Raw genomic sequence first — 27,859 nt, 5'->3', positions numbered from 1 at the left:
GAACTTTGAGCTGCAGTTTGTGTTTTATGACTTCCTTGTTTGTTCTTTATGATGCTGAATGTGATCACTCTGACACCTCCTCCTGAGGAGTGAGCAGACCTCACAAACGAGACGCTCACCGCACGCCGCCGTCACTCATCTGCAGCCGATGATCAACATGGACTTCTGGTTCCTGCTTGTTTTCCTTTGGGGTAAGAAACCGTCTCAATGTGTTTTTATCAGCAGGACTCTGCTGGTTTTTGGACCCAGTGGGAGTCTGATGGCATCCGTCCTCTTCATTCTCGAATCTTTGGGTCCTCCTCAGGTGGCGGGCTGGAGACTCGGTCCCCCTTTGGCCTCCAGTCCAGAGTACACGACTTTCACTTTTTCCAGAAAACGTGCAACACCATCAGGTTTGCTCACTCGCTCGTCTTAATGAGCTCCTGAATTCTCAAAAGACCACCTGAGCCCAGCTAACTTCTGATTGGTTTCTGGACTGGACTGCGGCCTGATTGGTTCCGTCTCGTTAGAGCTGTTCCCCGTTTAATGTGACAGATTCTGCTGGTCCTTTGAAAGTTGTGATCTCTGTAAATCAACGTTCAGAGGCTCTTACACAGACTAGGTCTTCACTTGCCCCCCATCCCAAATCGTTTCCCACAACCGATGTTTGTTCAAACCGTTTCCAGGCCTGCAGAACCACATCCTCTTTCCTGCAGAACTCCCAGCAGCCTCGGCTGTTCTCAGTGTTAGCTCATTAGCTCACGCTAGCATGCTAGCACTCAAAGATGGTGAACGTTATCATGTGTTAGCATGCTGATGTTAGCCTTTAGCTCTGAGCACAGAGCTAAATGCTAATACATACAGAGAGGACAACAACACCTCCAAGCTAACGGTGAGAACACTGCACCTCCTCACAGCTGCTCCTCTGGCCTCCTGGAGAAGTGAAGCTCAGTCCAGCACCACCACACCATCAGAGACCACCACCAGAACCAGCAGCAGCACCGCCGCCATGCTACCGACATCTGGCACCACAGTCATCGTCCTTCCTTCTACTATTTTTACTTCTACTTCTACTTCTTCTACTGCTGCTGCTACTGTCGATACCAATGCTACTGGACACAATCCAAGTACTGCTACTACCACCACCAGTGACCTGACCAATACCACCTCTAATACTTCACTGACTACTACTACTACGACTACTACTCCTGCTACTCCCACTGCTACTGCTACTCCTACAAATACTCCTTGTCCTCCTTCTAATACTACTAGTACTACTATGAATACTTCCACTCCTCCTCCTCCCACTACTCCTTCCCCTCCTCCCACTACTCCTCCTATTACTACTCCTCCTCCCACTACTCCTCCTCCTACGACTACTCCCCCTCCCACTACTCTTCCCACTACTCCTTCCCCTCCTCCCACTACTCCCCCTACAACTACTCCTCCTCCTTCTAATACCACTACTCCTTCTAATAGTACTGATACTACTATGAATACTTCCACTCCTCCTCCTCCCACTACTCCTTCCCCTCCTCCCACTACTCCTCCTATTACTACTCCTCCTCCCACTACTCCTCCCACTACTCCTTCCCCTCCTCCCACTACTCTTCCTCCCACTACTCCTTCCCCTCCTCCCACTACTCCTCCTCCCACTACTCCTTCCCCTCCTCCCACTACTCCTTCCCCTCCTCCCACTACTCCTCCTCCCACTACTCCTTCCCCTCCTCCCACTACTCCTTCTCCTACTCCTCCTCCTCCTCCTCCTCCTCCTCCTCCGAGTACTCCTCCCCCTCCTCTGGTTTGTGACAATGGTGGCGTTGTCCTTGCGGGAGTCTGTGTCTGTCCTGATGATTGGACAGGACTCACCTGCTCAGAAGGTGAGTTGGGTTTAGTGACAGCAGCATCTAATAGAAACCTGTTTTGTGATGATGTCACTCACTGAACGTTGATTCTGATTGAGTGTCAACCTGTCGTAGTTGAATTATCCCAATAAATAGAAATCGTCACTGCTAGCCTGGCTGGCTAACACGTTAGCAGTTAGCTCATTGGCTACAGTGGTTCACAACAGGCCGTCCCATCCCCAAACTAACAGAGCAAAATGTTTTTATGAAGACGCACAGATTCATTGAGCTGCACCACTTTCTGATGTGATCCAGCTCTGACAGCAGTCACAAATGACCTTCCTTCAATTTACGGTCACTTCACCGTTTAGTTTTCAGGTGTTTTGATGAAGCAAAACTTGGCCTCATATTACTTCCATGACTTTGACCGCTGGGTCATTTGTGTAGTCTGTGACTTGTTCACTCACTCTTTACATGCATCACTCAATCGAACATCAACACAGCAAATCTTTGACTAAATTTGTCCTCTTAGCAAATTTCTGCCGAGCACAAGAGTTGGACGGATTCAGCTTCCCGCGCACCCCCTCTGGCTGGTTTGCATATTCTGAGGAACTCTGTCCTCCAGGAACGAGTGGTGGTAAGTTTCTGTCAGTCTGACATCCATCCACCAGGTATACCATAATATATGCAGCTGTTTCTGTGCCCCCCACCCTAACTTCCACCATTTCCATCCAGCTGGTAAACCGCGGGCTTCGACCAGATGTTTAACCGAGAGCGGATCGCGACAATTCGAGCCTCCACGACAATTCCAGTGTGACCAGACGCTCAGCGACATCCAGCAGAACGTGAGCGTTACTGTGTTTCTCACAGCCTGAATGTCCATTCGTCAAAAACAGCCACAGATGCATGAATGTCGTCACACTTTGACAGCCAAGCATTTTCCAGTTTTGGTAATGATGCAGAGAGGTAGACGTGGTCCCGGTAAAGGATGACGATTCAGAAAACGCATAAAATGTCTTTCCTCTCTCAGCTCACCAGCCTCGCTGATTTGGAGTCGCTGGCGACCAGCACTCAAATTCTGACCTCCAACCCTGAAGAGCTGACGGCTGAAAACATTATAGCAGCAGCTCAGATTGTCAACACCCTGCTGCTGTCTCCGAACACCACAGAGGTACGAACCGTCAAACCAAAGGGAAGAAGAAGAAGAAGAAGAAAGCCCTGTGCTCTTATAACCAACTGCTACCAGTTTGGTGACAAACAGGGATTTCTAACCAGATCAATTCTAGAAATTAAACCTCACTGTGAAATCTACTGCATGTCATGTTTAGCATGTATTTTGTTGTAAGAACCGGCCTCACTGACCCGGTGCTAATGTTGGTACTGCAGAGCGTCAGGGTGGCTGCGGTAGCAACAGTCAGCCAGCTGCTGAACGCCAGCACTCCAGACGACAGCACGGAAAACAACACCACTCTGGGGTAAGCAAGGCCTGATGGCCGCGAAAACCACACATCTCACGTTTAACCATGCAAGCGTTTTTCCACATGACACAAGCACTTTGGATTTTAGCTGAACTGTGTTGGAACATCTGATGGTGTTCGTCTGTCCACATGTTCACTGGACGTTTCCTGTGTCTCCAGCCTGACGGTGACCCTGGACCAGCTCTCTGTGAACCTCAGCCTCACCCTCGACACGTCTCAGTCTCAGGTGGTTCAACCCAACCTGGTGGTCCAGTCGGCACAGATCCCCGCTGCAGACACTCAGGGAGTCCAGTTCACCTCTCTCTCAGGTCAGATTCTGATATCCGGTCTGAAGCCCATCAGGTCTCAGGATCAGTTCATCCTCAAAGCTTTATCAACTGAGGGTCAGTGGTGCTGAGGTGGCTGTTTTCTGTCCAGAACTGAAGCGAGGGTTTCAGAATGGGCAGAGGTCATGAGTGCACCAACAGTGAGGATATTTCAGAATTGACCTCATTAACTTAAACAGCTGCAGGTTTTGCAGGAGATGTCACTTTCAGCTGGACTCTAAGTATTCTGAGATTATGATTTCAGAGAGCTGGAGGAGGCCTGTGCTTCCTGACCGGGTCTTTAAATCTTTACAGTAGAGCTGGTAAACGCATGAACGGCAATCATGATGTGATCATTGTTCATCAGCCTACGTTTTTTACACGACCTTCTGTTCTGATGCGACTTCGACAGCGAGCTGAGAGAGAAGTGAGATAATGTGGTCAGCGTGATATCTGAGGAATATGACCGGTTCCATTTCAATTAGTCCAAAGTCCACATCCAGGTGCAGGTGTGGTTCTAAAGAAGTCTGGACTCTGAGTACAACATCAATCAAACCACAGTCAATCATTAATAATCAAACCGTGTTTGCTGACGGCAGCTTCATGTGTTCATCTCCTTCATCCTTCGTGTGTTCACAAAGTGGTGAACTCACTCCATCCTCTATGAACGACTGAGCCTTTCATACCCCGCATTTGACCCATCCCGGAAAGTCCTTCCTCCGCGGCAGACCAGGACCAGTGGAATGATCCAAACAGGTGTTTTTGGAGTGTTCCACATCTTTCCCAGTCTGTGAAACGTGTTGCTGTGTGAGATTCACAATAAGAGAAATTTACAAAATCAGTACATTAAATATATTGACTGAGCTGTTTTCACATCAGTTTATGTCAGAGAGGATCAGATCAGATGACCACAGTCTGTTTGATTGATGTTTACAGAGTCCAAACTGTTCTGGGATCAGACTGGTGTTTGTTTTCTGGATGAGCTGCGTGTCGAGTAAAGCCTTTTTATAGTTTTATGGTTTTAATCGTCCGTCATCTTTCCGCTTTGTTCGCCTCCGCGCTGTTTGGTCTTTTATTGTCGTCTGACATGCTGCTGCTGCTTATTTGTGGTATGTTTTGCAGTATTTCCGTCACAGCAGATTCTGCATGTTTCCTGAAAAGTTTCAGTGCAGTTGAGGCTCTGCATGTGTGGCAGACTGAGTCGATGAGGTGTTAACGTCACGATGGATCATCCAGATGAAAACTTTCTCATGTTTATGGCTCAACAACAGAGCTCTAGATTCACAATCTCAAGCCTTGTTAAGTCATTGCCTGAGCCTCAGTACTGTCAACATGCAGGCTGCGCTTGGTGCTGAGGGCTTACGGAAGCCTGAAAGTGACAATGTCAATAATTCTAAACATTTGTATATGAAAGGAAACCTAATGGAGGAACATGCGTAGTTACCAGAACAAACGTGTGTGTTTACAGTCAGATGGAGATGATTCATTTTGAAATCTAACATTTGTGGCTCGTAGCATCAAACATTTTGAAACGCCGTGAGTCGAATTTGGGATTTAATTTCCACCTAAAGACAATTTCACTCACAGCTCTGTTTCTCGGTCTGTGTTCAGGACTATCTGGCAGCTTCATTGCCGACCGGATTCAGCTGAACACCAACACGTCGGCCATTGACCTGGAAAACGGCTTCATAGCCGACGCCCTGATTCACGTGCGATTCCCACCAGGTGAGTTTTCTGCACTTCAGTGAATTCGCAAAGAGGTATCAGCATTCACATGACGCTAGGTTTCCGAACTACTTCTTCCTCGTGTGTCTGCAGAAGCAGCCAGAGGTCGTCAGAAGCCGTCGAACGTCTCGGTGGGTTTCGTCCTCTACCAGAACGACCGCTTCTTCAGGTCCAGGCGCTACAGGAAACAACAGGCCACCGTCAGGGTTCTGTCGGCCAGCGTCCGAGGTCAGGAGAGCAGCGTGGAGCCGCGACACGTGGAGATGCTGTTCAGACCCACTGTAAGACAAGCAGCCTCGGTTCAGTCGAGCAAAGTGAATGAACACGTGATCTGCTGCAGGAGATTGGAGACCCTTTTTGACTATATTTGCTTTCATTTTCGTAAATTAGCCCGTTCACAGTCTGCTGAATTAGCTGTTAGCAGCTGATGTTTGATTCAGTTTCCGTCTTTCACGAGGTAAAACTATGTATTTATCAGTACAGTCTTAAAGTTCGAGGCCTTGAGCTGCTCTTCGTGCTGCTGTTGCAGATGGTGGGCGATACCACGCTGTACGACTTCGCCTGCGTGTTCTGGAACTACAGTCTGGGGGACTGGAGCACTGACGGCTGCTCGAAAGGAAACGCTTCAGACGGGTTTATGACATGTTTCTGCAACCACACCACCAACTTCGCTGCTCTGTGGGTGAGTATCACTACTCGTTTCAAATCAAACGAAAGCTCGTTTAATCAAGCTTGCACAGAACAAACAAAGACCCCATTTACACCAGGTCATAAACTCTGGATCCAGTTTACTACCAGCTGTAAACAGACTTTAGTCTGAGGGGAATCCAGATTGCTGGGCAGCTTTGGCTGCTGATCTATCAGAAGATAAGACGATTAATACTCAACACTGTATAACCACAATCGATGGAAACTTCCTGGTTCAGAGAAGGCCTGATGTGAAGCTATGTGTCCAAATCAGCATCAACACATCATGATGGAAGTTTAGTGAAACTTGATTGTGTTTCTGTTTCAGTCTTTCAGAGAGAAATATGAATATGCAGAAGCTTTGGACTGGATCTCCATCACTGGACTTTCTGTTTCTATTCTGGGTTTGGTTCTAACGATCATTTACCACGTCAACGAGAAGTAAGCTTGAGTGAATTAAAGACTCGAGGTCCAGTGTGAAGGATTGAGAGGGATCTACTGCAAGAACATGAAATATAACAATCATGAGCACATTTTCATTCGTCCGCCATGTTTCTGAGCGTCCGCCATGTTTCTGAGCATCTGCCATGTTTCTGCAGAGGGAACAAACCAAACACCTTTTTGAGTGTCGCGGCCACACGTTAGCTGGAGGGCTGAGGCGAAACATGTTGAACTGGTTGAAATCTTCAACCTGGCTGTTAGATTCCACTAAATGCTGCACACTGGACCTTTAAACACATGTTTTGTTGAGTCGAAATGTCAGTCTTTGACATTGGCATTTCACTTCCATCCTCTCTGGCAGTGGTAGAAAATAACTAAGTACATGTACTCAACTGCTGAGAACAGGACAGGTGCGTGCAGGTGTTGAAAAGCGACACACTGCAGCTGTGACACAAGCTCATAGAGCTGATGAAGATGGTGGAAAACACGTAACTCCGTCACCTCTTAGCATGCAGACGTAAACACCTTCACACTGAGTTGCAGCATCATTTTCTCTATTATTCTGACTTGTGACTCAAAGTGAAATCGTTCTCTTCAGACTTCACAGGAGCTCCAAGATGCCTCTGCTGTGTACCTGCGTCAGCCTCCTGGCCTTCATCATCACCTTCCTTTCCGGAGTGCAAAACGCCAGCAGGCAGAACGACGCTCCGGTGGAGGTCAGCGCTGAAACCAACTCCATCCCAGACTCTGACGAATGCGTGGAGCCGGACCGAGGCTCGTGCTCGGCGGTGACGGCTCTGCTTCACTTCTTCCTGTTGGCCACCTTCACGTGGAACAGCGTGTACGGTACCCAGCTGGTGCTGCTGGTCCGGACCATGCGCAGCCATCTCCCTTCACACTGGAGGACAGTCAGCCTGGCTGTGGGATGGGGTACGAGATTTGAAGCTTAAAGTCTGGAACATGAGCCGATTTGTTTATCTGGTTATCATCATCATTTTTCATCGTGAGCCCCAGAAAAGACTGAACTGTTTTTACTCTTCAGTTTCTGAACAATGCAAACAATCAAGACTCAGAGGTTCTGCTTTGAGACCAGTAGAAGACCAGTTTAGACCATTACTGTTAGCGAGGCTAGCTGTTTCCACCTGTTTCCAGTCTTTATGCTAAGCTAAGCTAAGCTAAGCTAAGATAAGATAAGATAAGATAAGATAAGATAAGATAAGATCAGCATCAACTCGACACCAGCAGTGAGCTGGAAGAGGATCTAAATGATCAAATGTAGAAATTCAAGCCACGTTAAACCTTGTTTCACTTCCTGTCTCCTCTCAGGAGTCCCGGCCATCATCATGGCGGTCACGCTGGGCGCCACCTACAGAGTGGACAATCCTCTGGGATACAGACAGGAGGAATTGTGGGTCTTATTTTCACTCTCTTCTAACGTGTAAAGTGTGACTTCTGTTGTGACTTCCTTTGATTTGATGTTTCGTTTCATCTTCTTCTTCTTCATTCTGTCTTTTTCTGGCTTGTTGTTGGTCTTGTAGTTGCTGGCTCGCAGCTCTGGATAAGGACAAACAGTTTGACTTCGGGAAGCCGATGTTCTGGGGTTTCCTCCTTCCAGTCGGTCTGATCCTGATCTACAATGGCGTTCTGCTGGTTCTGGTCTCGCAGATGACATGCAGGACAGACCCCAACATGAAAAGGTACTGGCTGAAAAAGACGACTCGTTATCTGCCGTCTTCTTTTCAAACTGGACAGAAGGAGGTAGATCGCTGCATAAGAGTTGTATTTCCAGAAGTCATATTTTAGACAGAAATAAGTTGAACTATTCAGAGAGAAAGGTCTAAAGCCGTAAAACAGAATAAAGTATCTTCAAGGTTTCGAGAAGAACCTGAATTCACCAACCTGCTGCTGTTTCAGCTCCAGTCCTTTGTCTCTCGGGAAGAAGTTCCTCATCAGCTTTTCTCTGGCGGTCTTACTGGGTCTGTCCTGGACTCTGGGGTACCTGGTGCTCGTCACGACAGGACAATCCCACCTGGCCTTCAGCATCATCTTCTGCATCTGTACGACCACACAGGTGCGTTGGATTTAGTTCTAAACAACTAGGAGCTGACGGTGGACGTCGTTTGTCCAGTTGGATCATGTTTCACTTTGTTCAGCAAAGTGAAAATGGACGGACTGTACAGCAGTATACGGAAAACACAGTTCAATGAGATTAATAAAGCTGACAGTGGCAATAAAACGAATGCTGATGCCTGTTTGTTACGTCATTAATGTAAATATGGAGTAATTATGTTTCTGATTGTGTCAGACGTTCGTTCAGCTAGCCTCGCTCTGTCCAAAGGTAAAACAAATCAGCCTCATCATGAAGACTTGAGATGTCTTCACGTGGAGTCTGAACTCAGAATAAACTCAGAATAAATAACCTTTGTCTTCCTGCTCTTGTTTCAGGGCCTCCAGATTTTCATCCTCTTCACAGCCAGAAAAAAGAGATTCAGAGACGCCGTGACAGGCTTCTGCTCGTCTGTCAGCTTCTGTGTCAGCAGCGTAACGTACAGTCTGTTGACGCACACAGGGATGACAACCAACCATGAGCGCTACAGGAGCCAGGAGGACCAGCAGCAGTCCAACACCGTGGGCTTGGAGACGATCTCATCTTCAGAATGAAGACATCAACATGGATCGTGGAGGATATCGAGGTACTTGAAAGTAACGCAGTGATCCAGTGAGAGCTGTCTGTCCACGTCTGCTGCTGACAGGAGCTGCCAACAGATAATTCAGCAGACTTGCTGAAGGTGGAGGTACGTTGCAGCCCACAGCAGAACTTTTTTTCTACGCGAACCAGAGGAAAAGACTTCAGATGTCCAACACTTCAGTGAACGCAGCTTTACTGAAAAACCTGTAGCTGCTGGACGTCTTTATTCTGGGTGGACTCGAGAGCAGACCCAGTATCCACTGCAGGGACGACGTTTCCCAGAGTGCAGCAGAATGGATTTGTTCTGAAGATATAAAACTGTCTCCAAATTTATTTTATCAAACGTGATCAGAAATAAATTAATATTACTGCAAAGCAAAGCCACCCAGTTTCACGGTGCACTAACAGTGTTTTACCACCAGGTGGTGACAGAACTGAAGGTTTAGCAAAGCTGAGGACCAAACTTCAGACTCAGCTGGAGGTCATTGGTGATTACTCAATAATAACTGTTCTTTGTGAAGACTCCAGTGTTCAGCTTATTGAAGACGTATTTCAGCATCATATTTCTTAAAGCATGTTTTATGTTTTATATCATAATGGATCCAAATGCTTCTGGTTTGATGTTAAAACGACACGTTTGAGTTCAGGGTTTAACTTCTGAAGTTCAGGGTTTAACTTCAGGTGAAGTTAAACCCAGGTGAAAGCCTGTCAGTGGTCTAACCAGTGTCTTAATGGTCTAAACTGGCCGTTAAGTAACAAAACTTTAAGTGTCTACAGCTCCTCTTTGAATAATCAAAAGTGGTTTTTGGTTGAGTTAGTGGTCTGCTGTGGCTCTAAACTGGTCTTATACTGGCCAGATATCACCTAAAACCTTTTAATGGTCTGAACTGGTTATTGTTACTTCATGAACCAGTAGAGGGCGTCGAAGGTCCAGACAAAGAACTGGTTTCACCATCCAGCAGTTTCCAGACTGACCTCAGCACTCTGAGTACTGGACTTGAGTACAGTTTGAGGTAATACTTCTGTACTTTCACTGAGGTAAACTCTTCAACGCAGTACTTACAGACTGCAGTATTGCTATTTTAACCTCAGTAAAGGCTGTGAGGACCTTTTCCATCACTGTGTTTTATTACAGCTCAGGCTTCAGAGTCCAGGGAGGCCGTTTGATTGTGTTCTTTCATGTTTGTCAGAAACTGTCCCAAACTCAAAGAGATCAGTTAAATGTGATAAATAAAAGAGAGAAAAACAGAAAATAAACCAACCAAAGCGTTTTTCCCTGTTCAACATTTAAGCAGTGATTCAAACTGTGGATTATTTTTCTGTATTTTCAGCCAGTTAGATCAAGAAAAAGGTTGAAAAGGTATTTGGGATCCACGTCCCGTCTGACTTTCTGTCCACTCTGTTGGCTTGGGTGGCTTCGACCAGCACATGTTCACATTTTCTATCAGTCAGCAGGGTTTTCTGATCTCTGTCAGCACTTTATGTAACAGATGACTGCGTCCTGAGGCACGAACCTGAACCCAGCCAGCGCTAACGTAACAGAGATTCACCAAATGTTGGAGCAGCACAAAGAACGGTGGAATTCAACTTTAACTCCAGGCTGCGGCTGCTGCGAAGGCTGAAAGATCAATAATACTCCATAAATCTCAGACAGACGATTCCTCCGACTGACTTCAGTTATAAAAACCGTTTCCAGAGTAACAGACGAGAAAGATCCAACATGTGGAGGACACACAAAGTGATTTCCATGGAAAAGGAGGCAGCTGTTGAATCAGAGCCGCTACAGCTGATCCAGGGTCACAGCTGATAAATTACAAATGTCATGTGGGAAAAACACGCGTTTCTGCAGGCCGACACCAAACTGAACCGTCGGCGGTGTCACTTCCTGTCACGGCGTTGCTGCCGTGATGCTGGTCCTGGTAACACTGAGCGATGGGATGTTTCTTCTTCATAATCTTAATCATTTCAGTACGAACGTTGAACATCTTGAGCGTGTTCTGGCCGGTGGAGCATCGTCAGCCTCTGCATCTTCAGGTGGTTGCAGCGGTTCTTGGCACAGTTGCTCAGGGTTTCATAGGTGGTTTTCAGGGTGCTTGCTGGTGTTTTGGCAGTTGTTGAGGCATCAGAAGTATCTTAAAGCTGTGACTGCTTTGGCGTTCAGGGTGTTTGGCTCTTCTGTCGAAGCCTTTATGTGGGTTCTGGATGGTTGCTGTGGATTTCCAGGCGTGGGCTTCAGTCGGTATGGACACATCAAGTCGAACTTCTTCACTTTGTTTAGATGATTGTTGCCGTTGTATTCACTTTTCCGGGACCTGGCGACACCTTCACTGAGCAGGAAGCTTCCACAGCTCCATCCGAGCCTCCAGTTTCTACTTAGTTACTCCATGTTTCAGCAAAGCGCTAACGTGGTTCAAGATGGGCGACTTTGCGGCTTATGACGAAGGTTTACTGGGAATTCCTCATTCATGGGAAATAATTGCATCATATCAATGTTTTCTGTTGAGGTCGGATGTCGACCACATGGAGCAACGGAACCACGCCGGAGTCCTGCTCGCCATCAGCATGAACTGAGAGTTACGTAACTGTTTGGCTCTTCTCAGTTGCCGTAGCAGCCGTACAACACCACAGTGACATTTTTTAAAAATGAAGGCAGCAACAATAGTGTTTTATGTCTTTTTTTGGCTGCCTGTGTTCTGTCTTTCCGAACCAAAGTGGATGGACTGACTCATCCTCGACTCTCTGAACGCTCCAACACCAACTCCTGTCCAACAAGCTGAGAGAAAAACCTCAACTTTTCACTTTTTAGAGTGCAGATTTGGAGCTCAGAGGGATTTAAGAGCAAATGATTGATTCTGGAAAGCAGCAGCTGCGTGTCACACCTGTTTTTAGTTGCCTGACATTGACATAAAAACCAAAACAAATGGTGTCGAATCAACAGAGCAAACATCGGGCCTTGAAAGAGGCGGTTTGAGGTCATCCAACTAAAAACAGAACCTTGGCTGAAGCTGCTCTTCGTCTCTAACGAGGTAAAACTCCTCGTGAGTCAGGAAACACCAGAGAGAGAATCCCCCATCACAAATCACACACATCGCCACCGCATGCAAGGACCGCTGATGAGTGTGTGTGTGTGTGTGTGTGTGCGTGTGTGTGCGTGTGTGTGTGTGTGTGTGTGTGTGTGTGTGTGTGTGTGCGTGGCTGTTACATGTAACATGTCATGTATCAGATGCATAAAGTGACTTAAAGTCAGTGGTGATTTCTCGTGCCATGACTCTGATCTGAGGTCAGATTTGGGTGTTTCCTGCGTGTTTCTCCCACCATGACTCATCAGCGTGGAGCGGTCGACCTCCTGCTGAAGACTCTGAGGGCTTCCCGCTGACTCACTGTTTGGATCTCAGGCTGTTCGTTGTGGATTCTCAGAACCAGCTGCAGGAGATCCACCAACACATGAACATACCAACTGTTTGTACTGCGATTCACGTACATTTACTTCAAACCGAGAGGGAGAGGAGGACAAGAGGAAGAAGAGGGGGAGAAGAAGATGGAGCAGGAGGACAAGAAGAAGAAGGGAGCGAGAAGAAGATGAAAGTGGAGGAGAAGAAGAACCTGATTTTGAACGGCGGGATCTGTTGGTGATTAAATGTGATGTTTCGGTGTTGGAGGCCTTACAGGTGAAGACGTACCTGGATGGTTTTTATCCAGTTGAAATCAGACGAGTCGGCTTGTTTTGTGGCACTTCATCCTGTTTTCACTGTTTATTTCACTCGAGTCGTCTTTTGTTCCACATCAGTGGGATTATTAGATTAATGGATGAAAACATGACGCAGCTTTCTCCAGACTCTGCGCTGTGCAGTGAAGGCAGCAGCAGCTCTGATGCTGAACAGACGTCTTCATCGAGGTGAAGGTGTCGCTGTTTCTCTCGCCACACATGCGTCCAACCTACCGCCCCACGTGACATCACATGGACGCCACGTGCTGGCGGTAAAAGAGCCAGAACAGTCTGACGGCTCGTCGAACAAATGAATCTATAGCTGCTTCTCAAGTATTTTCCTCCACAGGTGCAGTATTTTTATGCTTTTTATGTTTCTGTTTGAGTATTTTGTCCCTTTGCAGCCTCCGTACAGCAAGGTGACAGATTTAAGAAACGAAGCATCTCTCAGAAATGTTAAAGACTGTTCCTGGATCTGCACCAAACATGAATCACATCCTGCACTGAAGTAAAAGTAGCAATACAACAACGTCAAAGTACTCTGCGACGAGTACAAATCCTTCATGTCACTGCTGGAGGTGGAACTGCTCTGAGTCCAGCTGACGAGTCTCCTCGAAATTCGCCGCCTCACTTCCTGTCCGCAGGACTCGCTGGAAATGAAACCCTTCACCTCTAAAGGTCTTCAGGTGTTTCCCTCTGAACCAGCAGGAGGCGCTAGACCACATCAGGCTGATCTCTGGTCAGTCATTGAGCCCCCGTCTCATTATTCTCTTCGTAGCCACGACGTTTGTTTTGTTTTGGACATTCAGAGCCCTCTGCGCTCTGATTGGACAACGCTGTCCTCAGGTCTCTCCCTCTCTCTCTCTCTCACATACACACACACACACACACACACACACACACACACACACACACACACACACACATACATGCTATGAAGCACAACATAAAGCTCTTTATTGTTCTTATGTAACTGAATCACGTCTGTTAAAGTGAGTCATGAGCCGTTCTGAAGCTCCATCAGTCCTATAAACACAGCAGAGCTGAAGGAAACCAATCACGTGAGGGCGCCGTGAACAACCCACAGCACAGAGGTCACCTGACAGACAGGTGAGTCCAGGCGGAGGAGGTCGACCACTGAGGACGTCCGGCGGTTGTTTTAACAGGTTCACCTGCTCGTCTCGATGGTGAAGCACGTCTAAACCTTCTTTCCACCACAAACCTGAAACGACTTCAACCACAGAAACTGAGCGCTTTCTTTAACTCTGACAGGACGGTTTCCTGTTTTCAGGGGACGCCGCTGCAGTGGTGCGTTCACAGGTTTATGAGGTGAATACGTGTGTGTCTTCATGTTCAGCTCGGTTTACCCGACAGGAGAAAATCTCATTATTGTACATGTAAATAAACACTGACTGTTACATAATCCATCCCAATGTGAACCCTCTGCTGCAGGGTGGTTTGTTTCCTCTGTGAGGGTGCAGAGGCGGGGCGGGTGGGAACAGTATGTGGAGTCTGGAGCGCGTTAAAGCTCCTCTGATAGGAGCGCTGCTCTGACTGGAAGCAGATGTGGAGTTTCAGAGCGCGGGGTTTTCCTCCACTGCCGCACGTAAAGCCGAGAGTGTGTGTGTGTGTGTGTGTGCGTGTGTGTGTGTGTGTGTGTGTGTGTGTGTGTGTGTGTGCGTGTGTGTGTGTGTGTGTGTGTGTGTGTGTGTGCGTGTGTGCGTGTGTGCGTGTGTGTGTGTGCAGACTTCACACACACGAGAAAACGAGAGGAAAACATGTCGCGGCGTTGAGTTTTGGTGGTTGGAAACATGAAAGAAGCTGAACTTTAAAGACAACATGTTTTCAGCAAACATGTCGGCCGTTAAACAGCACATTTCTCACATTGTCTGACTGTTCTGGGGTTTATTTACCTTCTTCTTCTTCTCCTCCGGGTTCTCAGGGACTGGAGTGATTCCCAGCATGCACCGGGAGAGAAGCGGTCACTGAGCAGTTGGAAACACAGAAGACAGTCCATCATTGACACAGAGACACTTGTCATTCCTGTGGGACGTTAAAAAGGTTCAGAAGGACGCTTCGATTCATGTGCGTCCCGACAGGAAAAGCAAGGAGGAAATGACTTCGCCTCAGTTCCTGTTGTCTCGTCTTGTTTGTAACATCATGAATATGAATTCCTCCGTCGTCTGTCGGCTTCTTCGAGTTTTACCACCGGACATTCGCTCTGCAGCGCCTGCAGAGGCGCCGTCACCGTGTTTCTTTGTGTCAACCTTGACCTCGCAACAGTAACGGCATGGGGGCCGGAATTTTGATTGGTCAGCCCTCTTTCACACCTGCAGGCCTCTTTCACACCTGCAGGCCTCTTTCACACCTGCAGCCCTCTTTCACACCTGCAGGCCTCTTTGCTTCGGATTTGGATCTGAAGAACAGATCTAAGGCTCATGTTCTCGCTGCCTTTTTCATCTTAACTGCTTCTGGCTGTCTGATTGGTCACACATGCTGTCATGGAGGTGCATCACTTCCTGAACAGCTGATGTTGGATTAATTAGTTTATTTTTAAAAATCACGCTGAAGCCTCAGATTTGTAACCATAACATCCCGTGTTTTCTCTAATATTTGGGGATTCTGGACTTCGGTTGAACGAATCGACACTTTTTCACCGATCTGACATTTGATAGATGAAACCATGAATCAGCTGATGGAGAACATGATCTGCTGCTTGATGGACGGTCGCAGCCTGATGCTTTGAAGAGGACCACGATCCTCACATCAGTCTTTAATCTTAAAAATGAACAAACACACACTCGAACATCTCACACCTGATCGACCAAAGTGATCCAGTCCAAAGTCTCCAGCAGCCTCGAACTGTTCAGATCCAGCTGCAGAGCCTGAACATCAGTTTTCCTCCTCAGCTCTTCTCTCCAAACCAAACTACATCGACTGCACACGAAGACGAACGGAGAGCATGAAATCGATACGCACGACGAGTCCAGATGTGACACTTTGGGCGGAAAACGTGGGATTTAAGGTGCTGATCCATCAGCTGAAGGCCAGGAATGAGCGTCTCCGAGTGAACGGGTGACTCACATCAGTCTGTCTATGAAGAGGAGACATATGAGGAGGAGGAGAGGGTAGGGGGTTAGGGTTAGGAGATATATGACGCGAGGTAACCCAGAGAGAGTCACGAAGCTGTCAATATTCAATGAGCAGCAGAACGTCGTTTCCACCATTTCTGGACGTTAATTCACGGTGGACATCAGAGAAGAAGACGTGCGGTGAATCTTAAAATACGTGTTCACGTTTGACTCGTGAGGAAAAGTCTGATTCTGAGTCTTTGAAGAGCTGAAATCTGTCCTCTGATCAGCTGATCGGGGGGATGAAACCAGCAGCTGTGACACTGATGAGTTTTCAGGGAGGATCTCCTCAGCGACGTGCTCCTGCTCTGCTGTTTACAGCCTCCACTGCTTCACGCCGTGTCCTAACCCGACTCTGAACCCTTGGCCAATCGGCTCCTCGGCTCGGCCCTGCCGGGACCAATCGGAGGCCTCCCCGGCTGCAGAACGCTCTGAGCTGTAATTGAGAGCAGCAGATCGAAAACATGTGGCGAGCTGAGCGGTGAGAGGAGGAAAGAGCAGAGAGACAACAACAACACACCAGTCACTGTTTGGGGCCTTCATCATCATCATCATCATCATCAAAGCGCTCCATTTAGGGTCACTTTTACTATTCTGGCTTCTCCTTTGATGCGTCTGGGAGGGAGGCATTGGCCTTAATATCTCCAAATTATCTACTGTCTGCAGGGCAGCGGGGGATGTTCATGAAGCCCGTCCTAAACGACCTCCAGGGCCAATTTTTTAATTTAGCAGCAAAGACGTCATAAAGAGCTTCTAAAGATGAGGCACTTAGTGAAGGTCTGCAGGTCGGCAGAGCCTCAGTTTAGAGGTGGTTTGAAGAGAAGATGGAGGAGGGTTCCAGGCCGGGAAACAGTCCGGGCGTAAACATCGATGACCGGAGTGAACGCACTCCTGCAGGACAATTAGCCATTAGCACTTCCTGTCTGCCATCTTCCTGCTTAGCCTATAAAAGAAATGAAGCTTTGACTTTACTTTTTTCACGTTTTGTCATATCAGCACCATGAACAGGGGGCTGAACTCGCCGTAACGCCACTGGATCACTGTGATCCTGAAGAAAACGGGATGTTTCTCAGCACGACATCTTCTCTCCTTCAGCTCTGCTTTGGTCTCGTTAGCTGCGAGATGTCGCATCCTCAGTTCAGCAGGTCTCTCCAGTGGCCTCGCTGTCCAAACCTTGTTTTGTTGTCGGATTCAAAACTTCTGGAGTGAAATACGATGCTGAGCTGCTGGATTTCAGTCTCCGGCTCCAGCGTCGGTTCAACGTGATGAAGAACGAGGTGCTGGATCGCAGCTTCCTCACACATCTGTCCAGGCTCTCCGTGGCTTCGCCCTCCGTCGGCCCTGCCAGCCATCAGCGAGGATCTCTGCACCGATAAATCCCAGGAATCAAACAGCAGGTCTGAAATGTCTGGCCGACTCCTCGGCGAGCGTGGCTCAGCTCACAGCAGCGCCGTTACACAACCTCCAACCTGAGCTTAAAGACACAAGAACGAGGCCTGAGCTCCAAACAGAACCAGGATCCAGACTCAGCAGGAGGGCTTCAGAGGAGGTGAAGAGGATTTGAATGGAGTCACACTCGGTGTCTCCTTTCATCAGGAGGATCAGACTGCTGGAAAACCTGCAGCTCTGACGCTGCGGTGCTCTGCAGAAATCACTGAATCTAAATTTTGATTTACGGTTCATAAATCCAAAAATCAAGATCAGGCAGTGAAGTGGTTTAGGAAGTGAAGATTTATCCATTATCGACGTGGTTTGTCTGGGTGGAGGACATGTTTTTATCCTGTGGAACGGATGTTTGATGGGTGGAGCCTACATCTGTGGGTGGAGTTCAGATCAGAGAACCTGACTGACACCGATCGAAGCTTCTGTCCTGTGAATACGAAGGAACTCATCGGAGAAAAGCGCCGATGAAAAACACTTCACTGGTGTCCAAAATATTTCCACAGCTTGTTTTCCAGGCGGCGAGGCGATGCTGCTGCTGCTGCTGGAAGGCATCGTCATTTTCCTGCCTGCTTTCCATCAGGCGGCGGCGGCGGCGGCAGCTCGCTTTCCGCTTCATTAACCTCTTTAGGAGATTCTCGCCACCATTCGCTCAATCAGAGAGAAGAGGAAAAAGAGGGCGACGCGCTCATCCATCAGGGCGACGGAGCTGTCGGCTCGGACGCCTGCGCAGCTTTAACGGCGAGTTTTCTGCTAAATCATCAGGAATCGTTGCGTTTTAATAAATGAACGTGGCTTCATTCAGTGTGAGTTTGTTTTATCCAACACAGCAGCTCCAGAAACTCAGCTGGATGAAACCATGACAGTCAAGCTAGCAACAATAAATGTGCTCCGTCCAATCAGACTTTCAAAATAAAGCTTGATGAGTAGCATTTTAGGTGACAGCTGCACTTTAGTTTGGCGGGGTTCAGGAAAAGAAAATAAAGGCATCATTAAATCAACACTGACTTCTGGCTTCATTTGTTGGTTTCATCACAATCGCTCTCAGATTCAGCCTCGAGTGGCCATTGGAGGAACTGCAGGCGCGTCCACGTTGGCGTCTTTCAGGCCTGCTTCGATGCTATTGGTGGATTTCTTCTCTTTAACCTGGTGAGATGTTATCTGAATGAGTGGAGGCTGACTTATCTGTGAACCACATCACTAAACTAAAGCTTTGTTTGTTTTTGCCACTGCATTTTCGTCGGTGGAACTGTTGACACTTCCTGTCTCTTGTTTGTTTGTTTGTTTGTTTGTTTGTTTGTTTGTTTGTTTGTTTGAAAGCAGAATCTGCAGCTGATCAGCTGGATGCTCTCGTTGCTCCTCTGATGGAGCTCTGCGAGCAGCTTCACCTCAGATCATTCAGAGAAAAAGCAACACAGCAAACATCGAACTCTGAGCTGGAGGAGAAGTACAAGTACCTTAAGAACAGTACTTCAGGACATGTACTTCCATTCCTCGTCTCCTCCATCAGCCGCCACCTCCGCAGGCTTCTGATTGGCTGCCTGGCTGTTACATAAGCTCTGTGCTTGCAGGGCTTTTCCTCCTAAAAATGAGAACCAGAGCAGATCTGGACCTGCTGCAGCTCTTTAACTGTCTATTAAAACATACAGCGAGCTCACGTGAGGCCCCGGACGGCCCCGGGCCCTCAGAGGCGACCAATTATACCTTAAAAGAGCTTTTTGAACTAATTCTTCGGCCTATAAAAGCTCTCTGCTGGCTGCAGCTCGTCCTCCGGTGGTGGACACATCTGTCCCCGTCGTCCTCTCCAAGTCTAATTACAAGCACGCCCCAGCTGCTCGGAGACGCTCGGGAAACGAGCGAAACCTCCGCACAGGCCGCTCGTCCCCGCGGGGCCAAGCCTTCGATTAAGACCGTCGCGGTGGGAGTCGCGTCCAGCCTCTGCTCAAACCATCAGCCTCTCTTCTGGCCCCGCTTCACGTCTGTTTAAGCAATCAGGGTCCTGGACCCAGCGGTTGGACGGCCCCCGCTGGGAGATCCGGGGGCCAGTGCTGATTAAGTGATGTCTTTTGGAAGAGACGGTTGGGTTCAGGTTCAGGCTTTTGTTTGAAAGTCAGAGGAAAATCTCCATGAGAGCAGATGGTGAACACTGCGACTGGTACATGAGAGCTTTCCTCGGCTCAGAGTCCAACTGTCCTCGGCCTGTTCTGAGGGACAAACTGTTTTCTGTGGGGGACTAAAGGGACGATGCTGATGGTGGGGGGCGTCAGATATTCCTCGTGACATTTTGATATTTTCACTTCAGGACGTTAAACTTGATGTTTAATCCGACTTTATATTTGTTTGTCACAAATTTCTTTTCAACCTTTTATTTTCTATTCCGAAACATCGTATCACCTTTATTTTGAAGGAGCACAGGAATGAGAGGCATGTGAGCTGTGATTGGCTGGAGGAGGCCAGATGTTTTAAATGCACGAGGTCGTCTTTAATGGTGGAGGTCACTTGCTGCCCACCACATTACGCACAGACTGTCAGAAAACACCACCGAGGAAGAAACCAGGCGCGATGAGGACTCTGACATCCCTCTGGATTCAAGGACAACCGGACCTGGACCTGGACTCGTGCCGGTCTTTCCTGGATTACGCAACTGGGTTTGATGGATACCAGCTCTGCAGTTCAAGGACCGACGTCTTCTCAGGTTCTTTCTACACATGGCCGTCCTCCTGGTCCACGTGTCCAGAGGTGAAGGGGCCTCCGTCTGGTTTCCCTCCAGCAGAGAAACTCTCCAAATATTCATGTTTTCAGGCCAAAATCTGACAACTAATTCATGTTCGGGGGCAAAACTGTTGGAAATGACAGATTATTCTTCAGATTAGGAGTCATTTCAGGACGAGTAGAGGCAAAAGTGCTCAGTTTGATGAAATAAAAGCCCTTCAATATATTTTTACGAGTGTCAGTGAAGAGTTAGGGCTGATATGAGAAAACTACAAGATTCAACATCAAACACGGTTTTTGACTTCTTCTGACTCAATCATTAACTAAGTGCTTATCAGCATGCATTTTAGCAGCACATTATCATCATATTCTATATAATCTGGTGTTTAGACAGTACTGCAGCCTCTTTCACACACAGTTCCCAGTCAATTATCACCATCATTTCCTTTTCATAATGGTGGAACAGCAGGGGAAAGGGACGGTCCAGCAGATGCCGCTACTGAAACACTTAAGGATGCCAACCACCATAAAACTCTGCAGAAGACAGTTTCACTTTCTACATGAACTAGTTCAAAGTTCAGTTCACAAATTTTAAAATGAACTAGTTCATAGTTCTTTTCCACATGTTGCTGCGAGCTGTTATTTTTCTAAATTATTGCCACAGCCCAGATAGAACCACAGACAGACATTATTTATCAGTTCTAACTCTGTAACTACACGTCAGATTTCATCTTCAGATCCAATTTTGTATCCTTATCCGACCAGGGATAAAGATTCAAAGCAGCATTTGCCCATTGCTGCTTTAACGCTTTGTTACTGTCCATTCAGTCCACACGAACAGCAGCTGCAGCTTTCACCTCATGTGACTGAACTGCGGATTTTCTTTTTGAAAGCCGGCGGGCAAAGTTTGCACAGAAATGTCAGCTTTTTCGCATCCTCACCGACCTACAACTCGTTTAAATGATCAAACGACGCCTCCATGCTGCTTTTTGTTTTGATGAAGCATGCGACGGTGTGACGCTGGTGGCTGGTGTTGCCAGATTGGGCTTTTTTCCGCGACACATTAAGGCCTGTTTATGGTGCGTTGCCTGGAAGGCTTGATAGAAATCTGGCCCTATTGAACGAAGTTAAACTGAGAGAGCGTGGCGTTCACGGACACCAGAATGAACGAGCTGCCAGTAACGTTCATCAGGCAGAAACACAGTACGTTCAGTTCACGTTCGCTTCATCATCGGAGTAGCTGCACATTTTCAGAGCGAAGAGTTTTTGCTGGCGTGTCGTTTTAGAAGTCTGATGAACTGGTTCCTCGTGCAGAAACCAGTTTTCTGGACTCCAGGACAGTTAAGAATCTGGAACCTGGCGACTGATGTGGGCGTAAACACTTGAAGAAGACGTTTCATTTCCATCACTGTCAATCTGTGGACTTTCACTTCTGCCGTCTGGAGGATAAAACAAACAGCCAGCGCGACATCAATCAAGCTTTCTCCTGGATTCTTCAGACCTCTCAGTGCTGCTTCTGCAGCCACGTGTGACATAACAGCTTCTTCTTTTTCCTCTCACGCCTCCATCATCTCGCCCTGCATCCACACACACACTCACAAATCCACTCCATGTGTGTGTTGACGAGCTGATAAGTCTCAGCTTCCCTCGTCCTCCTCTGGTTTCCATTTTCAGCCTTTTAGCTTCACGTTCCCGCAGGAGGATCTTTGCGTCCCGATCGATTCAAAGCAGATTCGCTGTCGGGTCGAACCAGAAGACTGAGGACGACTCTGAAACATTAACGCCAGTTCGCTTTTAAAACAAACACCAGAGTCTAAATGACACGTTCAGACGGCATCAGGTCACTTCTGTTGGATGATTTCCCGTCCACTATAAAACATGGCCTGTCAGTGAGTTTGACCTTTGACCTGCCAGCTCCCGGTTTGCGAAATGAAATGACTCAAAGGTCTCTTTAATGTTCAGGTGAGAAAAGCGAAGATTTGAATTGGATGAGAACCAAACGTCCTGCACTCATTGCAGGTTGTGAACGCATCATGTTCGTCCACATCCAACATAATTTCACTGAGCGTCGTGACGACGAGTCGACTGAAGAACGAAAACAAAACAAACTCGTTCTGAATCGTCTTCGAGCCCGTTTCCTTAATCTCCAGTCATTTCTGGGACTGTCTTGAATTAGGATTTGGAAAACATGTTGAACTCCAGAAGGTTCATAAGATGGATTATACAATCGTTTCAGGCTGAAGATGCTGTTTGCCCAGAGCTCTTTTCTGTGAAACAGGCTTCACCTCAGCAGCTGCCTGACAGGCTGATTTCAGGAATGATCTGATCCATGTGACGGGCAGAAATCCAGCTCTGCAGAGTGAACGGAGCCTCTGACTCAAGAAGAAGAAGAAAACATGGGCAACGAGGTGATCTGAGGTCAGTTCGAAACTCGCAGCCTTGCAGCTCTCTGTCAGAGAGATTCAGAGGCGGACCTCGCCACCACGAGCTGAGGTTATCAATCCTGGAGCTTCTGGCCTGGACAGAGTCCGGGGTTTCCCCCAACTCGCACAGGCCTCGTCCCCCCTCGCCCTCCCCCGTTCTCTCCGCTCAGACCGGCCAAGTCTGATTTTCCTAAAACAAGGGAATCCCGGGCCAGAGGAGTTCGGAGGGGGCGGGAGTTCCTCTGCATCGTAACTCATCTGTCAGAGAAGCTCGAGGGAGCAAGACGACAAAGAGAGAAACCAGGGAACAAAGAGGGAACATTTGGAGTCCAGATCAGGAACCCCAGAGGAACCAGGACTCGGAACATGAGGTCTGTCACAAACATGGAGAGAGGAAACTCGAGCTCCAAGTACAAGTCGAGTCTGCTCATTTTTCACCCTGACTTACTTTCTGAAGGGTGAAATGATCTGAAGGTTCAGTCAAGAAGCAAATAAAACAACACAAAGAAGCAGAAAAAAGAGGGAAGGACAGCGACGTGAAACTCCACCGTTCATCAAACATGGCCGACAGTATGTGAAAGGAAAGAAAGTTCATCTGGAATCTCAGATTTCTGTCTCAGTCCCGCAACAAGGACGAACGTCCTGTGAAACATTCAAAGGCAGAGCGACGTTCAGGGTCGAGCTGCTGCTGCAGGTCAAACGCTGAATCACTGTGAAAACAATTAACAGCTAAACCTCCACGGGCCAACAACTTCCTGTACGGAGCGCGAGCCAGCAGACAGACGCGGCATTGAGATGGACGGATGGGTGGAAAAACCACGTTCAACAGAGGGATGACGCACAGAGGACGCTGCTCGAGCCAAGACGGTCAGTCAGGACGGCAGGTTGATCCACGTGCAGGTGCAGGATCCGCCGAGCCGAGTTTGAATGAACGGTGACTCTCTGGAGGTCTGCGAGGAGTGAAAACACGCCTTAATCTGTGCGTTCATGTCATCACGTTATCTCGGTGGAAAGACAAGAATCCGCCCCAGAAGACAGACGCCGGAGCTCATGGACGTTCAGAGACAAACCTGATATCTGTGTTATTGTCCAGCAGTACGCCAGCTTGCACCTGTACTTTTACTGCAATACAAACCTCTGTAGTGAAGTACTTTCTACTTCACTTCATCTCAGAGGGAAACTTCTTTTTACTCCATTTAAGATACAGATTACTTTTCAAATCCAGATTTTTACACACAAAACATGAAGAGTTTATGAAATCTGATGTTTTTCACCAACACTTTATACAAGCGCAGCTGAAACGACGATTGACGACGAGCTGCTCAGATGTTTGATCTTCTCTGATGTTTGATTGGCTGCTTTTACTCTCGATGTGTTTGGAATAAGGTGGAGCTTTGGACGATCGATCGATCGATCGATGGAGGAAATGATCAGCAGATTGATCCAGAATGAAAAGAGTCATTAATTTAAATGAGCTCCACCTCAAGCAACTCCAACAGGGACGTCCTGCTGAGACATGAATGAGGAGACACAATGATCTAAAGAGACAAGAGGACAAGAGACACAGGAGACACAATGATCTAAAGAGACCAGAGACAAGAGGACAGCAGACACAGGAGACACAATCATCTAAAGAGACAAGAGGACAAGAGACACAGGAGACACAATGATCTAAAGAGACCAGAGACAAGAGGACAGCAGACACAGGAGACACAATGATCTAAAGAGACAAGAGGACAAGAGACACAGGAGACACAATGATCTAAAGAGACCAGAGACAAGAGGACAGCAGACACAGGAGACACAATGATCTAAAGAGACAAGAGGACAAGAGACACAGGAGACACAATGATCTAAAGAGACAAGAGGACAAGAGACACAGGAGACACAATGATCTAAAGAGACAAGAGGACAAGAGACACAGGAGACACAATGATCTAAAGAGACCAGAGACAAGAGGACAGCAGACACAGGAGACACAATGATCTAAAGAGACAAGAGGACAAGAGACACAGGAGACACAATGATCTAAAGAGACAAGAGGACAAGAGACACAGGAGACACAATGATCTAAAGAGACAAGAGGACAGCAGACACAGGGGACACAATCATCTAAAGAGACAAGAGGACAAGAGACACAGGAGACACAATGATCTAAAGAGACCAGAGACAAGAGGACAGCAGACACAGGAGACACAATGATCTGAAGAGACAAGAGGACAAGAGACACAGGAGACACAATGATCTAAAGAGACCAGAGACAAGAAGACAGCAGACACAGGAGACACAATGATCTGAAGAGACAAGAGGACAGCAGACACAGGAGACACAATATTATACTGACGTACGTTTACTGCTGTGATGGAACTCGTGTTGCCTTCACTGTCCCCCTGCTCTCACGTTATTTACAGCTTGCTGAAAGTGGACTTGAGTCTGTGTGATCTGCAGCCCAGAACATGGATTTACCAGCCGCCTCAGGTCGGGTGCAGCGGTGTGGGGGGGTGGGGGTGGTGAAGCAGCATGACGGAGGTCCACGGCTCGTCTGTTTTTAACGTCTGACTGATGATTCACCTGCTCGAGCTTTCCGTGTCTGCGGCGGTCATTTTCACGTCGTATTTTCACCTGTCATTTGTCTGCAGGCTGGAACGAGTCCACATGTTTCTTTGCAGCCTGCACACATCAAAACTCTGCTCGGACCAAAGTTTTCCTCCGGTTCATTCGGACGAACCGGTTTGTACCAACAGAGAGTTGTTTTTTTGTGTTCTTCTTCTTCGTGGGTCTGCAGCTCTGCTGTCATGTCCCAGTTCAGTCCTTCCTGATGTTTGTAAAGTCAGAGGTCGGCAGCAGCTTCAGTTTTTTCTCTGTCAGACACGATGTGGACAGGAACATTTGACCTCGCAGTCCTCAGAGACGCTCTGCAGGGTTACATAACGTCTCTGCAGCTCTAAAGGCCACTTTTCTTCTCCGACTGGGACCTGGAAACCTGTTTTCTTCATCATGTCTTTACGAGGAGCTGCGGGGACATGAATGCACCGTCAGTAAAAACAATATGAACTGTTACGTCACAGCTGATGTTTGACTGCACCTGAACACAACACGGCAGGCAGCGTTTCCTTTAGCCTAAAGTCTCTTTTCTGTTTTCTGATGTTCTTCTGTGTCTCGCTGGTTTTACACAGTTTGAAGTCACTTCGTGTCCATTAAACCTTCAAGTTCATCATCTGACCGTCTTCACGTCATCAGCAGAATGTCCCATCAGAGGACGAGAAGACGGCGGCGGTGCTTTCAGTCAGCTCGAACAGTTTCAGATAAAACGTCTTTTGTCCTCTGTCAGAGGACATATGACTGGACAGGATTGGACTGTCTGCGTCAGATGGCGGGTTTCAGCCTCGTCTGACGTCACAGCTCCGTCTCCGTCATCAGCTTCTCGCCTTTCCTGCTAAGACGCAGAAAATCTGAATTTCATGCTGACGAAGCTCAATTCATGCTGCTCGTCTCAGCTCCTGAGAGCGAGGCTGAATTCACTGAAGCGTCAAAGCTCAGGTGGTTTTGTCACTTTGTCTCGCTGCAGCCTCGATGTTCATCAACCTCGATTTGTGAGGAAACGGTGTGTCCAAACTGAGGGTTGAGACCACACGGAAGGCCGCGCACGGCAGAGCCGAGAGGTCACATGATCGTTTAGAGGACAAGAAATGAGACGTGAACAGATTTGAGACGCTGCCGGCGATGACGAGGGGGTGGACGCTGATCTGGAATCTGTTGGCTCTGAATCCTCATCATGTTAATAACTGACGCTTTTCTTCAGCTCCACCAGTCGAAACAGGGCATTACCTCACCGACCAGTTGCCCCATTCCTCATTAATGGAACCTTCTGGTTCCCAGTGGAACCGTTCACATGTTACATAACAGTGTGAAATTACAGCCGAGCTGGCACGGTGCTTTAATTCTGACGAGATTTCCTGCTCTTATTTTCTTTTTCCTCCTCCTCCTCCTCCTCCTCTGCGGTGAAGAAACCTCCACTTTGCTCCTCGCACAGTCAAAAACTTGTCAGACTTTTTTCCCTCTTCGGTGAAATAATAATTCGGTTTGAGAGAAGCCTGGAAAAGTGATGTCATCCGTCACATCGCCGCTGGTGCTTCTAACTGGGACTGTGGTCAGAGCTGTGACACTGGGGGGCTGGGGGCAGCAGGGGTTTGTGGGTAATTTGAGGATGGCGAAGGGGCTGCAAACACAATACCACCCCCCCAAAATGTTCCCTCTGTCAGTTTAATGACCTCATGTGTGGAATCGGAGCGCTGCAGCAACCTCCAACCAAACCACATTCACAGTTTTCCATCTTTCACATTCTTCTGCTCCTCACGTTCTGAGGCTGGACATGAGGATGAGGAGGCCACGAGGCTGAAGGCGACACGCAAACAGACGCCCGAAAACATTCACAAGAAAGCACGCACGCACTCCGGCCGCGGGTGGGCCGTCCAGGAACTTCTCGTTGCTTGTTTGTCTGTTCTGACACAAACGTTTCTACTCGTATTTCACACGGCGGCGAAACCACCGCCGCCAGCCGACAAACAGCCGTTTGGAAACTCACCGCTGACGTCTCTGAAGTCCACACATCAATGACACTCCGACCAAAACATCCACAAAGGTCCAGACGATCCGCTGCAACAAAAAAATTCAGTCAGAAACACAAAAATAATCCACACGAAGTTGTGTTTCCTTTCACGTCTGTAGGCGACGCGCTCGTCTCTCCCGCTTGTCCTCCGGAAACGGCCGCCGTCTTGGCCGTGGTTCCTCGGTGGAGCCTCGAATCAGTTTTCAGTTTAATCGCCTCATATGACGGATTTTACACCCAGTTTGAGGCTGATTTGGGATCAGTAAAGTAAAGGTCTAACTGGAACAGCTGTCGCAGCTGTTTGCTCGCAGTCGCCACTAGAGGGGGCTGCCTTCCCACGGCTCTATGAATACTCATTACATTTATAATGAACGACATTTATAATGAATACAGTCTGAAATGACTGCAAGTAAAATGCTCTTACCTGCTTAACTTAACTTTTGCTGCTACAAACTGCAAAGCTACTTTTATGTGACAGTCAAAGTTGATCTTCGGCCGCCATGTTTGAAGACACACCTGAAGCTCCTCCCATCAGATAATTAGTAGACAAACATTTTGACCCAGAGACACGACACTACGTCAGCCGCGTGATTCATTTCACACGATGCAGATGTTCATTTGTTGGCTTTGATTCCTAAATTATCTGTTCACGCGGTCAGTGATTGGAGTCATTATTGAACATTGTGCCGT

The 27,859-nt window shown here is 47.8% G+C and overlaps 2 protein-coding genes across 2 annotated transcripts in view; both read left to right on the top strand.

Moving 5' to 3' along the window:
• The window catches only part of LOC139351966 (zinc finger protein 260-like), a 189,889-nt gene that overhangs the window by 36,544 nt on the left and 125,486 nt on the right, over positions 1-27,859 (top strand). The window lies entirely within an intron of this gene.
• adgrg7.1 (adhesion G protein-coupled receptor G7, tandem duplicate 1) lies at positions 1,472-9,120 on the top strand. Its single transcript, XM_070958149.1, has 14 exons — positions 1,472-1,859; positions 2,559-2,668; positions 2,854-2,994; positions 3,210-3,298; positions 3,461-3,609; positions 5,218-5,331; positions 5,425-5,612; positions 5,861-6,013; positions 6,347-6,459; positions 7,058-7,389; positions 7,786-7,867; positions 7,998-8,156; positions 8,374-8,530; positions 8,905-9,120. Exons 1-14 carry the CDS (start codon positions 1,472-1,474, stop codon positions 9,118-9,120), a joined length of 2,391 nt encoding a protein of 796 aa, XP_070814250.1.

Source organism: Chaetodon trifascialis, chromosome 24, assembly GCF_039877785.1.
Source record: "Chaetodon trifascialis isolate fChaTrf1 chromosome 24, fChaTrf1.hap1, whole genome shotgun sequence".
NCBI lineage: Eukaryota > Metazoa > Chordata > Actinopteri > Chaetodontiformes > Chaetodontidae > Chaetodon > Chaetodon trifascialis.
This window is presented reverse-complemented; position numbering and strand designations above follow the sequence as displayed.

Coding starts and splice junctions, on each gene's coding strand:
- adgrg7.1 (XM_070958149.1), top strand. CDS start 1,472: ATGAATACTTCCACTCCTCCTCCTCCCACTACTCCTTCCCCTCCTCCC. Junction 3,610..5,217: donor CCAGTTCACCTCTCTCTCAG/GTCAGATTCTGA, acceptor GTCTGTGTTCAG/GACTATCTGGCAGCTTCATT. Junction 5,613..5,860: donor AGATGCTGTTCAGACCCACT/GTAAGACAAGCA, acceptor CTGCTGTTGCAG/ATGGTGGGCGATACCACGCT.